At 40.7% G+C, this 13,400-nt stretch overlaps 3 protein-coding genes across 3 annotated transcripts; 1 reads left to right on the top strand and 2 right to left on the bottom strand.

The window, feature by feature from the left end:
• Positions 1–2,995: 2,995 nt before the first annotated feature.
• Positions 2,996–5,038, top strand: EAE98_002820 (uncharacterized protein; the record flags this gene model as incomplete). The annotated part of the gene is made up of 2 exons (XM_038950440.1): positions 2,996–3,220; positions 3,302–5,038. 2 exons carry the CDS (start codon positions 2,996–2,998, stop codon positions 5,036–5,038), a joined length of 1,962 nt encoding a protein of 653 aa, XP_038812969.1.
• Positions 5,039–7,119: 2,081 nt separating this feature from the next.
• EAE98_002819 (uncharacterized protein) lies at positions 7,120–9,367 on the bottom strand. Its single transcript, XM_038950439.1, has 4 exons — positions 9,180–9,367; positions 9,003–9,107; positions 8,151–8,940; positions 7,120–8,096 (listed from the first exon to the last, which is right to left on the bottom strand). Exons 1-4 carry the CDS (start codon positions 9,220–9,222, stop codon positions 7,292–7,294), a joined length of 1,743 nt encoding a protein of 580 aa, XP_038812968.1. The 5' UTR covers positions 9,223–9,367; the 3' UTR covers positions 7,120–7,291.
• A 1,430-nt stretch (positions 9,368–10,797) lies between these two features.
• On the bottom strand, positions 10,798–11,977 carry EAE98_002818 (uncharacterized protein; the record flags this gene model as incomplete). Its single annotated transcript, XM_038950438.1, has 4 exons — positions 10,798–11,016; positions 11,079–11,477; positions 11,561–11,827; positions 11,897–11,977. 4 exons carry the CDS (start codon positions 11,975–11,977, stop codon positions 10,798–10,800), a joined length of 966 nt encoding a protein of 321 aa, XP_038812967.1.
• Between the last annotated feature and the right edge of the window lie 1,423 nt (positions 11,978–13,400).

Below are 13,400 nucleotides of genomic sequence, written 5' to 3'. Positions count from 1 at the left end.
CTGAATGCCTTCATATTACAGACTTTATGTTTCCCATTGTACCCTGTGAAGGGTCATAGTCTTGATTGATAAGCCGGATCACGCAGTATACCCAAACCTATCTGCATGCTCTTCCGTGGCAGTCGTGTTCTCTCTCCACATTGCAATCTTTTATTGACTGAGTAACTGTGCTTGAGCTTTTATGACTCGAGCTTATGGTTTCATTATAATGTGATGTGAATATAAATACTCATTCTTTACCCCTCCAGAACCGGAAGTGTTTTGTATTATTATGATTGATTTGTCAGTTGTGACTGACCGAGATAGCTTAGGTACGATTTATTTATTGTATAGGAATTTTCTTTGGTTTTCTTTCTCCCAACGCAAGCTATGTAGTCCCCTTTTATGTCCATGAAACTCAGATTCTAGAAGCTTCGAGAGGGTTCCATCCAGATATATTGGTAATGTCTGCCATTGAATATGGAATTGAACTTGCGAAGCTACCTATTTTTCTGATATTTTGTATTGAGGAATCTGAAATGTATGTTGAGGTTTACAACTAAACTTCAGTCACAGGGGGTGGGCTATCTTTGCCGTTTCGATGATTTCTATTCGGTGATGTTACTAACAAACTTCAGGTAGGTATCTAATGTTATTATGGAGTAAGATTAAACATTCACCAAAACTCTACTGACACAATCCTGTCAATTTCTTGCTCATCCAAAAACAAAGAAAATTAATTAGCTTTCAAAGCAATTTATTGTACGGAATCATGTATAAAAAAATATTTTACACCTAGACCGGCTCTTCGTCGATTTAACGTTCGCATCGTATTGAGTACGCTTAGTGATTCCGTGGTAGCCTTTCCGGACCAATCAAAACTGGTAGGACGTTTTGCTCCGCAGGCAGCATATATTATGTAATCAGAATGGGACTGTGCGTTGGTTCTACCGCGATTTTCGCTGACAAAGCAGCTCTAAATGCATCGCTTCGGTCCCCACCTCCGAATGCGATCAGATATGATTACTTAATCATTACTTCTTTCACTGGAATTTGTGTTGGGAAGTAGACAGATGTAGCAACAAGAGAGAGAGAGAGTACCAGGTGATAAACATCGAGCGCAGCGAGGACTGGGGGTTTGGGGGCGAAGCCACCATATAGAATGTTTATAAAAACCTTAGCTAATAAGAGCAAACCCCCAAGAGCCCCTCATGTACCCCGTTAGAGTCACGAACCTTTCCAACATCGAGATTCGTTTCAGTATTGCATGTCAATGCCATCGAAAAAAGATGGTGAAATTTACGATGCACATAGTATAACTACGATATAGACTGACTGATTACTGGGTTGCTACAACCACGGAGGTTGTTCAAGTGGTGGGCTCGTAAGTAACAGCAACGGATACTGAGACTGTTTGGATTCCGGTCTTCGCCAATCGGGTTTCGGGATTTCTATGGTATTGTGGTATGTATGGATGGATGTAGTGAGGAAGAGGAACAAGCCAGGGAGAAGTCCAACGATAGATGTTGGATGTTGGATGAAAGAGGGGCGATAATGAAATGAAAAATGGACAGGGCTAGGCGTGAACTCCGGAGTAGTACCGACTAGTGGTAGACGTGAAGTATTAAAGATGAAGGAGAATGAAGGAAGACGAAGAGAGATGCGATAATTGATAAAAGAGATGGGATTTTGAGAAAGTTAAAGAAATTGCCATGTTTTTCTTGTTTTCCTTAGAGGCGTTATTAATTGTGAGTGGTCAATTATCGCTAAGGCTGATTGATAGGTTGAATACCTAGCGGATAGCTTAAAGAATGATGAGGGGGTGGCGATATATCTTTTCCTCTTCCTCTCCCTCTCACTCTTTTTCTCTCCGGAGATTCTATCTAATATACATGCGACTTCATATTCGAGGATTGAAAGCGAACTGTATCTTTGAACTTTCTATTCGACTTTCCTATCCAAAGTCTTTGTATGCAACACTTTACTTCCGCATGTCATCGTTTAGGAGCCATCTCCTTGACCAATGTACGTGCTAGAATCATCTTCTACTTATTATTTTCAAAGAAATTCTACAACCATGTCGGAGGAAACCTCCTTATAAACTGGATCAAAAATAAACGTTTAACATGTGTTTATCAAATGTTTATAAAATGGGACAATGAAAAGCCAAGGCAAGAAGGTTAGTAAGACGAAGTTTGAAAGCGGTGATTGGATATCGCAACCAACGAAGGCTTCATCGGCATACGAGTTTTCATTATCTGGCCTGCATAAAGGAAACCTTGACACTTTTCCACCAGATTCGCACGTCTTCTTCGATTTGGGCTTCTTCGATGCTTGTAAATGCGGGGATAGCTAGTAAAAGCTTGGTTTTTATTTAATTTTTCTCTCTTTTTTTCCTTTTCGAAACCGGTTCATGCGACGAAGAGAGATAAGAATGAACAAGTGATAGAGGAAGTACACCATCCCCTTTGTCTACGGTACTCATTAATCTGTATCGATTCAGTTAGAGTGTCATCGGGAATCGAACGCTTCTCGATGCTTATTGGATTCGATGGTCTGATGTCATTATGCGCTGTTGCTTGCATTATGAAGACGGGGCTGGATATAATTGTCTCGCCGTCTCGCCCTGGAATTGTTTGATTGCTACCCTCTATTAAGTTGACTTCTTTCTCAATAAGAATTGAGATATACGACACAATATAAGATTCAAGCTACAGGCAGAAAAGCCTTTTAGTAATTAATATATTATATTTGTTCTAATATTGTTTAAGAGTTCGTAGCATAATCTTTCCTGAAACTTTATATCACCTGTCATCAGGTTATCTCAACAGATCCAAGTCCCATGGTACTGCCTGCTTCTTGGCAATTTAATAAAAGCTTCAAAGCTATCACACATCTACTGGTATTTGCTTGCTCCGGCTTGACCTGATAGGCCAGTTACCTCGACCGTCAGTTGGAACCCGAATACATTCTGATATCAGTACTAATAACAGTACACGACCTAGTTTTCCAATTAATGCTAGTCAGCGAGGATCGAATATCTCAACATATCCGTCAATCCGTGGCAATGTACCGAGCAAAGTTCCAGGACCCTCTCCCGGGCCAACTCAATTTCGATGAGTTCGTCGCCGATGACGTGCTGAAAATCCAAAGCAACAATCTCGCTTCCAATTTACTTCTCAGTCCAAGAACAGAAAAGGCACAAGCAGATTGGAATCAACTCATAAATGGAAATGACCAGGTAAGATAAATCCGAAATAGCTTCAATCTCTGATTGGTGGACGGTTGAAGCCGAAAGTTGCAAGGTTTTAAATTCTCACAGGCTTTTATGGATTTGAATATCACAGAGGATGATTCATTTTCGACAATATTCGATGATGTTATACACATACCGAATACAACTCTCAACACAAACACAAACGAGAAACAACAAGATGGGAACGGTTGGAGTCAAAATGCCACAGCAAATTCGATTGACCAGTTTAGTAATCTGTTCACAAATATCTCTGAGAGTTCATTGAACGTCGACAACTCACTACTCATCTCTACTCCTCAAATTAAAAATAGTCCCAGAATTTCGACAGAAGATGCTTCAGTTGACATTGAAGTTGTAGCCAATTCGCCGAACGCTAATTTGGCCACTCTCAAACCCTCTAAGAAACGAATTTTAAGTCCTCTTACCCATCCGAAAGATACGCACCCTCTCACCACCGACTCCAATTCCTTCCCTTCAACCACATCACTTCCCCCGAAAAAGAAACGTCGCCCCCGTGCCAAGAAAATTCTCACCCCTGCAGAAATTCTTCGGGCTCGCGAAAAATACCTCGAGAAAAACAGACGCGCAGCACGGAAATGTCGACTTAAGAAGAAAGCCGAGATGACCGCCGATCAAGAAAGATATGAGCGTTGTGTTGCCGAAATTAATGCTACCAAAACTAAGTTGTTGGAAAGTCGGAGGGAACTGCTAAATTTGATTGAAATTTGTAAGGGAATGGTAAGGGAGGGATGCAGTGATGCGACCATTAGGAAATTCGTGGCGAATTGGGAGAGAAGGGAAGAGGCTTATAGGGGAATGCTTGAGAGCGCGGACGTGGGAGTTGAGGCTTGGAAGTTGATCGAGAAGTGTAGGAGTGCAAGATTAGGAGAGGGAGCCTTGGGGGATGCCGTGGATTTGGAAGGAGATAGGGAAGGGCTTGTGTGTGGTGCAAGTCTTTGGGAAGAGGGGAACGAAGCGATTATCGATCAAGTAGATTGTGATGGGGACCCGGGAACGACAGAAATTTTTGGAAATCAAACCTACGGTGCTTCGGCAAATATGGGATGTGACGAATCGAATTCGTTTGGTTCTCTTCAATGCTCACCTTTAATACAGCAAACAAAATTGTATGAACAACAATTAAATCAGCAGCAGCACCGACCGCTAGATCTGAAATGGCATGAAATGATAACCTCTTTACAACAAGGCTATGCTCTTGATCCTATCGCAGCTGTTCCAAACCACAATGAGAACGGGAAGTTTCTTTTCCAGAAGCTCTTAGATCAAGTTAATAGATCAAGGAGTACTCCTGTACCTATGAATACTCTGACCTCACCCTTGTTTCAACAGCAAGAAGACATTGTTCCCACCACAGAAGAATCATCCATGTCTACGCCAGTTGATCTCGCCTCTACATCATCTCTAAACAGTAGCCCAGCTCAAGTCGAAGCTCGCCCACGACCGCGAGTCCACCATTTGCAACGACGACCAAATTGCTACATAACGACATCAGGAATACGTCAACAAAGCTTCGATAGCGGCTACGGATCCTTCTCCGCATCATCTTCTCAGAAAAATTCAGCACCTCCTTCTCAAACTTCAGATATCAATGCGAATTGTTGGTCTCCAGATTTAGCTTCCGCATGCCTTGGCAGCGTTGATATTGTTGATATTCAGTCACCGCTACTATCCGATCAAGTAACGGACACGTGTCTGGATTTAATACCTGAGAGCCAAATGGGAATCGCAGACGGAAGGAATCCTCTATCTCTAAACTCGACCGCGAACCTACTTCCAAATTAACTTTGGGGGATGGAAGAAGAGTCCAGGAATGACTCTGTGGATTCAAGTTTTTTTTCTCCCTAAAATCTCTCGAATTTGAGTACCAGGAACTGCGCATGTGAATACGGATGCGCGTATGCATGCATGTATGTAATTGAAGTATATTAGCGCGCGATACCCCGTGGTGGCAGAGAAAGTAGTTAATGAATTGACAATTTCGTCACATTCCTATAATTTCTAGTCTTGTGTAGTTATTCAGAAATTTGTTCTACATATTGATAAAAAAAATCATTGAGCGAAGTCTGATCATATAATACATTAGGTCGTATTAGGAATCGGGTAGCCATGAGAGCTAAATAGGCTTTCTATAATACTTCCCTGATCACTCGAATCATAACTTCGTCAACTGGTTTCAACTTCGCTATACGTAATACCAAAAAATGTTTTCATCTCACTAGAATATCTTATCTTCCATACCAATGACGAATTTTGTTCTTCCTATCATTGATTAGACGATCCAGCCCCTCGGTTCCCCTAAAACTCGCTCGCTCGCTCGCTTGAAAGATATGCTTTCTCGTCAAGAGTTCAAGACCCACTTTTTCTGGGGCTGGCTTTTAGGGGTTGAAGGTTGGTTGGTTGGGTGATTTGGAGATGGTTGATTTGGAGATGGTTGGGTTGAGGATGGTTGGGTATGAAGGGGAGGGTAATGAGGGCTTTCTTTTTGGAAGATGGGAGATCTGGGGAATTTGAGATGGGAGATGTGAAAATTTGGGTTGGGTAGGAGAATTGTTGTATTGGTGACCTCGGATGTAGATGGCTTACTCGGGTAGTGTTGGATTTGGAAAAATTCGAATGCTTTATTTTCTTTTGAGGGAGGAGAGGGAGAGAGGACTGAGTGTTTAGATAGTAGAAATCGTGGAAATTTATCGGGAGGATTCGGATTTTTTGAGTTCGTTTGTATATAATCTTACATGATGGGGATATGAGATCCAGTTGGTGATCTATCTGTGTGTATCTTGGATATGAAAATACTTCCAATATCGTATGATTTGATTAGCAAGACTTAAGGACGGTAAGTGCAACCTGAATATCTACATTCATTCCTTATTGGAACAAGTGAAATATCTCGTCTTGCGAGAAGAGAAACTATAATTAGATGCGTGTAATTCTCAAGTCTTTTATTCACTTCGAGTTATTGATCGATACGGTTACAAAGATTTCTGACAACGTTATTCATTGAAAATAGTGTTCATACCCAAATAAGGAAAAAAGCACAAGAATATCCTGGTCTTGTATCTCTCTCAGACTCGTTGTGTTTAATTGGAAATTCTAGAGATAGTAATACCATTAGTTAGAACTGCTTTTTAATTCAAGATCATGGCGAGATCTTGAAATAATCACGCTGAAAAGTGTTTCTTTCGAAAAATTCAAGACTAGTCATCCCCGATTCCGAGAAGTGGCTCCTGCATCTCCTAGAGACATCACATCGAGCTAATTAACCCGTGAAATTCTAGATACACTCTCATATAAAGCAAGGTATTCAGTAATCCGTACTAATAGAAAATTTTCAACACAAAAGTTCTGAAGACAATCAAACGTCTAGCCTAAACTCAATATTTGAACTGATGTGAATGTTATGAATGAGCAGCTTGCAAGTGCCAGAATTTCTGAAATGGTTTCAATGATAATAGAACTGCGATCCGGAAATCTAATCCTACACCACAACATCCACAACTTAATTCTCACCAGTACGTAATCTTGCGAAGTTATCTCTGCGATTTTGCGTCTTCATATAGCTCTTTCAATAATACCATTGACTCACATATTTTCGTTATCTACAGACTCAAAAGCGACATCGCATCCAACTTGTCAAGTGCACTTCAAGACGATCTTCCTTCCAGGATAGACATATATACTAAAATTGAGATCAAAGTAAAGAAAAGGAACCCTAAGAATAATCCCTTGTTCGAGAAAACTAATCATATGGCCAGAATATCGTTAATGTTTGACGGAAAAAAGGTTGAATATAGTTATAACTTTTGCAAAATATAATTATCCTATAAATGAATATTATTAGTATTTAAACTATAATACTTTTATATAATTTTGTATGAATTATAATATTTTACTTAATAGAGAACTCCATACATAATAATTAGTGAATTTTTTGAATATATTAAAGTAACTTTTTTATATAAGTATAAAAATATATTGAATGAAAAATATTAATCAGACATCCAAAACTCCCATACGATTTATTAACTCTGGGAAATCCTAAACCAATTTAACGGTATCATTATACTCGAACTTCTTCCACAATTCTGCTTGTAAGCCCCTCAGGTCTTTAGCCCACATAGCCGCAAACAGATCCTTGAACCAACCTTTTCGATGACTAGTAAGACCGAGATCCTTCAAAAGAGTATCTATATAACCAATGAAATCGAAGGTCAAATTATTTCCTTCCTGGCCATTGCCCAGATAGCGACGTCGAGACCACGCTGTAAACAGAGCAACATCTTTTTCTTGCTCCTTTTTACTCGGCAAGTCCAACTTCCCATCCAAATATGCCACTGCCCAAAGTGATTGACACTCCAAGGTAGGAAAATAATTTCCTACCACAATTTGGCCTAGGAAAACAATTGAGCGGTCATTTTTCTCACTGCTAGAAGACTCCGATATAGGAACTATATGTCGGTATAAACGGTATGGAGTATGGGTTGCAGTCTTTTGGTAATGATCAGGAGGACTTTGGAGCTGGGGAAAGGTAGCAAGGACTTGGAGATCCGCTTCTGCCTCGAGGTTCGCCCAGTGAGCATATTCATCTTTTGCTTCTTCATGGTCTAAAATATGAGGCAACCCAAATTCTTGACATTGCGCTTGTGTGAAGTATTGCAGCGAAGGCACCCAGCCTGTACCGCATAAGATAGCGTCGGAGGGTATCTCCTCGCCAGTTTTGAGAAGGAGACTGTTGCTCTTTAAATCTTCAATATCTCCAACAAAGATACGAACATTTTTGGCAACGATGTCAAAAAAGTCTGCGTGGTTGAGAAGTCCAGCGGCGCAATTTTGCCAAAAAAGACTGTTCCAAATGTCAATGAAGGAAAGGCTCCTGTGAAAGGTTCAAGAAACTTACGGCGAGCTCGGCTCTAACTTGTCAAAATTTTGTAGGCATTTTCGTTGGAAATTTGCAGACTTTCGCGCATCCGCATCTACGGTCCCCCAAAAGCCTTTCATCATCTTTACACCATATTCGGATGAGTGGAGAAGTTTCGTCCATCTATTCATTCCATTCAGAAACGAAGGTGTGAATGTAGCTGCTATTCTTGTTAAGCTTATTTCGAATGCATTTTTATAGGGCCCTTTTCCATCCGGAGAAACAAAGAAGCCTGGACCCGTCGTATTTGTAGCTTTTAGAACCCATGATACTTGTTTTCCAGCCTTCACTGCTTCGTAAACCATGTCTGCAGACGATTTTCCAGCTCCAAGAATAGTAATATTCTGTTTTGGGGAGGTCAAAACGTCAGACGAACCGAAGTCTTCATGATGAAGTATTTGACCTTCAAAACTTTCTTTTCCCGGCAATGAAGGCATATTTGGGATTGAAGTCAAACCACTTGCAACTATTAGTTTCGGGGTTTTGAAAGTGTGTTGCTGCTGCTCGTTGCCTCGATCACTGGCCAAGACAGTCCAATAACCATCCTTTTTGGAAACTGATCTAACTTCGACCGAGAATTGAATCCTGTCACGGAGAGTTTTGCCATCGTATTTATGTGTATCAATATAACTTTCCAGATATTTTGTTGTATGCTTAGCCTTGAAAAACTCTTTGTAAAGGTCTTCGTCCGGTGGTCTCGACATTTCTTGGTCTGAGAACTCGGCTGTTCCTACCATCCATTGGGTCCAGAAACTATCGTAGCCTCTTCCTGCAATCGACTCAAATTAGCATCCCACCATGGAGAATGGAAACGATGAAAATGAAACCAACGCGCATTCCAGGTTCCACCGACGCAAGTGTCTCTATCGATGATTACCAATCGGGCTTCCGGATGAAACTCCAAAAAATGCTTGCTTGCACAAATGCCGGAAATTCCTTTTTGGATGCAAAAATTAGTGACAGAATCAAATGCGAATGTGTAAGCTTTATTGAGCCTGTTGTATTTACCTGCACCGATTACGAGAATGTCCACCTCAACAAAGTCGCTCATGATGCTTACTAATAATCAATCGACGTAAAGAATAGTCTTAATTTTTTTCTGAGCTCAAACATTCACTGTAAGAAAAGGGGAACTCATGAGAGACGGGTACCTAGGTAGGTAGTTATATCTATCTCGTGGCTGGTTTGCGGCAAAGTAATGTCAAAATTCAGGAAGGGTAGTAAGACGGAAATAAAGACGGCTACCTATTTATGGTCAATACTACCTACCTAGCAAACCTGGAATGAGTCGATAATGGCAATCCTTATCTAAAAGAGAAATTTTCATGTGTTGCGGGCAAATCCATGGATGTAGTAGCATATAGTGGTCCATGCATCATGCATGGAGGTTGGCTGACAGGACAGGTTGCATATACAAAGGTTGACAACATAAGTATTATAAAACACACCAAAAAGCAACCGAGCTTTTCCCCATTTTTATTGTTTGAACTAATTATATCATTATATTAATTGAAAATTTATATAATAAACTCTAAACAATAAAAGTATTGTAAATTTATTTTACCCCTAACAAAATCATTTAAATTTATCGAAATTCATATTTTTCTTTTCAGAAATACTATTCTAAACTTATTTAGAATCTATTAGAAACTTTGAAAGCTTCAAAAGCTTTAAAATTAAAAGAATTGAAAATTTAAATAAAAGAAATAAAAATTCGAAATTTTAAAAAGAATAATTGAATATCTAATAAAATTAATAAAAGCAGCATTGGAATTTCGTAAAACAACAACTTTTATTAAAAATAGGGCTTATACGACTTATGCCTTCAACCTCCGTATGGCAACATGGCAACACTCATCCAACACATGTTTCATACCCCGGCAATACACCCGGTTTGATAACTAGCGTCCAAAACCACAGACAGATCTCATGCTCCGGGTTGATGTCTCATTTCATCAGACCATAGGTAGCTTTCAGAAGATCAATGTGGCTCTCCCAAACAATGGCAGCGACACTAGCGAAGGTCCTGTCGTTAGGGGAAAAAATAAATGCGATAACTCATTCTGAGTATTTGACAGGTTGGCAAGTTACAGCAGTTGGCATATCTATCATTCCAAGCATGTTTTTGGTTCGTGATCAATTATACCCTAAAATCATAATCACAGCCGCTGATTTCCTTTGAAGGGGTGTCGTTAGATTTGGTGAGATTGTAAGGTCCGGAAGGTACTAATCGTCGGCGCTCTTACAATCAACCGACTATTAACTAGGCAGCTGGTGCAGCTGGTGCCCAGTTTCGTTGGTTGATAAGTTATGGAGGTAAGGTTATATCAATGGGTACTAACTTGGAAGTAAACTCTTTACTATCGACTAGAATCCAGGCAACTAATTAATAACTGATATGTTGAGCACGAGGCTCTATGACTACAAAACCACAACAATTTCATTGAAGAACATCATCTCACCACAAAACCCTCCACGGCCTTATTTCAGAACCAATAATTATGTAGTACTGCAATAGTATTATTATATGCGAGTATGTGGAGAAAAGAGACAATTTTAATTGTGGGTGTGGAAAAGAACTGCGAGGAAGAATCGTCGTTTCGATCCAAAACTCAACCTCTTGGCTCTACAAGAATGCCTCCGTCTGTTTACCACACCAATCCACAAATTTGGCCGATATGCCCGATTCTCCAGTAATCGAACTCTCGATACCACTGGGAAGACTGCCAAATCTTCCCCAAGGATATATGTAAGCACCACTCTTCTCAGGTGTTATCTCAGGGGAAATGGCTGCCCAGAGCTCTGTGTACGCTCCATAAACTGGAGGATACACGATGAATGTATCCTGCAATCGCAAATTTGTCAGTATATACACGAGTAACAATATAGAGAAGTTCCATTGCTCACAGTTATCTTGCTGGCGAGACCAGTCCAATGACGTTGTAGTTCCGTGCGCAGATTACCTGGATTGAAAGCCGTGTGTACAACGCCTGTTTGCGGAGTAGTCTTGGCACACTCTCGAGCCAGGAAGACGTTACCAACTTTAGTCTGGCTGTAGTTGGCTGACACGCCAACATCCTTAAGACTGCCATCATCGTTGATAAGTATTCCTGTTGGTGGGGAGTCGACATGGATGGCAATAGACGCAGCCCATGCGACGCGCACGCTACCTGTTGGAGAGGAGGCCACGGTATTTGTAAGGAGAGGAAGGAGTAGTTGGTAAAGTAGGTAGTGACCTAGGCAGTTGGTCGCTACCTGCAACTCGTGTCCTTGTGCACTGGTGCTCCCCTTAGGAGGATACATGACCTAAAAGTTCACAAACGTACGACATGAGCAAGTTGCGTGTGTGTGTAAAGCATGTATGGAGGTTCAGGGAAAGCAGTACATACACCGGCATTGTTGACGAGGACATCAAGACGTTGTTGCTGGGAAGTAAAATGCTTGACCGCAGGCTTGATCGAGGATAGATCAGCCAGGTCAATTTGCAGAAACTGAATGCTACCGCTACTCTTAGGAGATGCTTCTTTGATTATGGATATGGCATTTTGGGCTTTGGATTCCGAGCGGCCTGCAATCCAAACAGTTGCGTTGTGAGCATAAAGAATTTTACATAATTGAAAACCGATGCCTGCATAACCACCTGTTACAAGAAAAATCTGAATAAACAATCGCGCGTATTAGAAGGGCATCCAAGATGTGAAAAGGAAAGATAAGGCTCTACATACCCGGCCTGTTTGATCGGGAGTATTCTTCTCCGTGAGCGACGCCGATGGAATGAAATAGAACTGGCTGAAAATATTGCCCATAATGTTGGTAGAATAACAGCTTTTGATAAGATGTTTACAGGTTCAAGGCGTTACGAGAAGCTTTTCATTAGAACTAGCTAGTTGATGGAGTTCATCTTCATACTTCTACTCTTGCATCCGCCCGCGCGCCCCTGGCTAGTTCCCCTTCTTCAATAGTAGCCTGTAGCTTATATTACAGTAGTCTTTAGTTTATGTAGCAGCAGCAGGCATATTGTATTGCTATCGACATGGTTCAACGAAAACCCCTGACTTTCTTGGCATGCGCCATGCTCAAGCGTCGGACCCAGCTCGGGCTTCCACATTTTGTGTCCACTACGAGGTATAACTGCCTGTGAACAGCCCTTTGGTTAGTTCGTTCTAGACAAAGCAATGAAGATTTTAAGGCTGAACAAGCAATGGGGTTTGCTAAATTTTCTGTTCATAGCACTTTCATATGGCAGAGCAAAAGTCATCCTCTCCGCGGTTAAGCATTGCGCGACCTATTGATATATGTAGCTTCTCACTAAATTACACCTTCCTAAAATATCTCAAAACCACTCCCAACATCATTCCATGCCAGCTGTTCGCCAACTACACGAGTGAACACAACGGCAACATAAGGTTATCATATCAACATACACTACGCAGAATTTCCGTTCCAACAACATCCCAGCCATTTTCCCTTTCTCTTGAAATAGTTTTGATAAAGAAACGCTAAATCTATATCTGTGCATACAAAGTCTCGTCACATCATTAGATCTGGAAGAGTGTGTCGAATTCATATAGGTAGTGCTTACGTTGGTAACGACTACCACCCTGATAAGATTAGCCACCAATCAACCCCACCCACCCCCAATCCTCAACCCCTCCACATATACGACACGAAATGCACTGGCCCCCACAAGCAAACGCCGCACACATACATGCATAAATCCCTACTCAATAGTTCCTCGTTCGTTGCCCTAATGCAATGCTTTTAATCATGAAACAAGGATAAATGGTGAGATTTTCGACTTCCGCTCCAATTGTAGTGAAGTAAATTAACCTGATCAGGGCCTGTCCGGTGCTATAGAAATTGAAGAGATACCTTGATACAAGCAAGCGCGCTGTCTGACGATTATATAAGCGAATCTCATCTCATCCGCTTACTTGTGTGTGTCCGATCAAAAGCTTGGCGGGTCATCGAATAAGCCTTCGCAAACTCACTCTGGACGAAATAAACGGCACACCGAAAACGCAACATTATTTTCAAAATTTTGTTTTTAGATCAATAATCAATATTTTTGATTTTGAATTGAAATTTATTATTTTGAATCTAATAATTTATAACATATCTTCCCTTTGTTTATTTTATTTTATTATTCAAAATTATTATTGAATTTTGAAATAATAGTGTTTTAAAGGAAGTCTCGATTTTGGCGGGTTTGGTGTGCCCGTTTTTCCG

The sequence above is a fragment of the Botrytis deweyae genome (assembly GCF_014898535.1).
Source record: "Botrytis deweyae strain B1 chromosome Unknown BDEW_005, whole genome shotgun sequence".
Lineage (NCBI taxonomy): Eukaryota > Fungi > Ascomycota > Leotiomycetes > Helotiales > Sclerotiniaceae > Botrytis > Botrytis deweyae.
Note: the sequence above shows the minus strand (reverse complement) of the source record. Positions and strands in the feature narration are given on the sequence as shown.

Coding starts and splice junctions, on each gene's coding strand:
- EAE98_002819 (XM_038950439.1), bottom strand. CDS start 9,222: ATGAGCGACTTTGTTGAGGTGGACATTCTCGTAATCGGTGCAG. Junction 9,108..9,179: donor CATTCTCGTAATCGGTGCAG/GTAAATACAACA, acceptor GCATCCAAAAAG/GAATTTCCGGCATTTGTGCA. Junction 8,097..8,150: donor AAGTTAGAGCCGAGCTCGCC/GTAAGTTTCTTG, acceptor CATTTGGAACAG/TCTTTTTTGGCAAAATTGCG.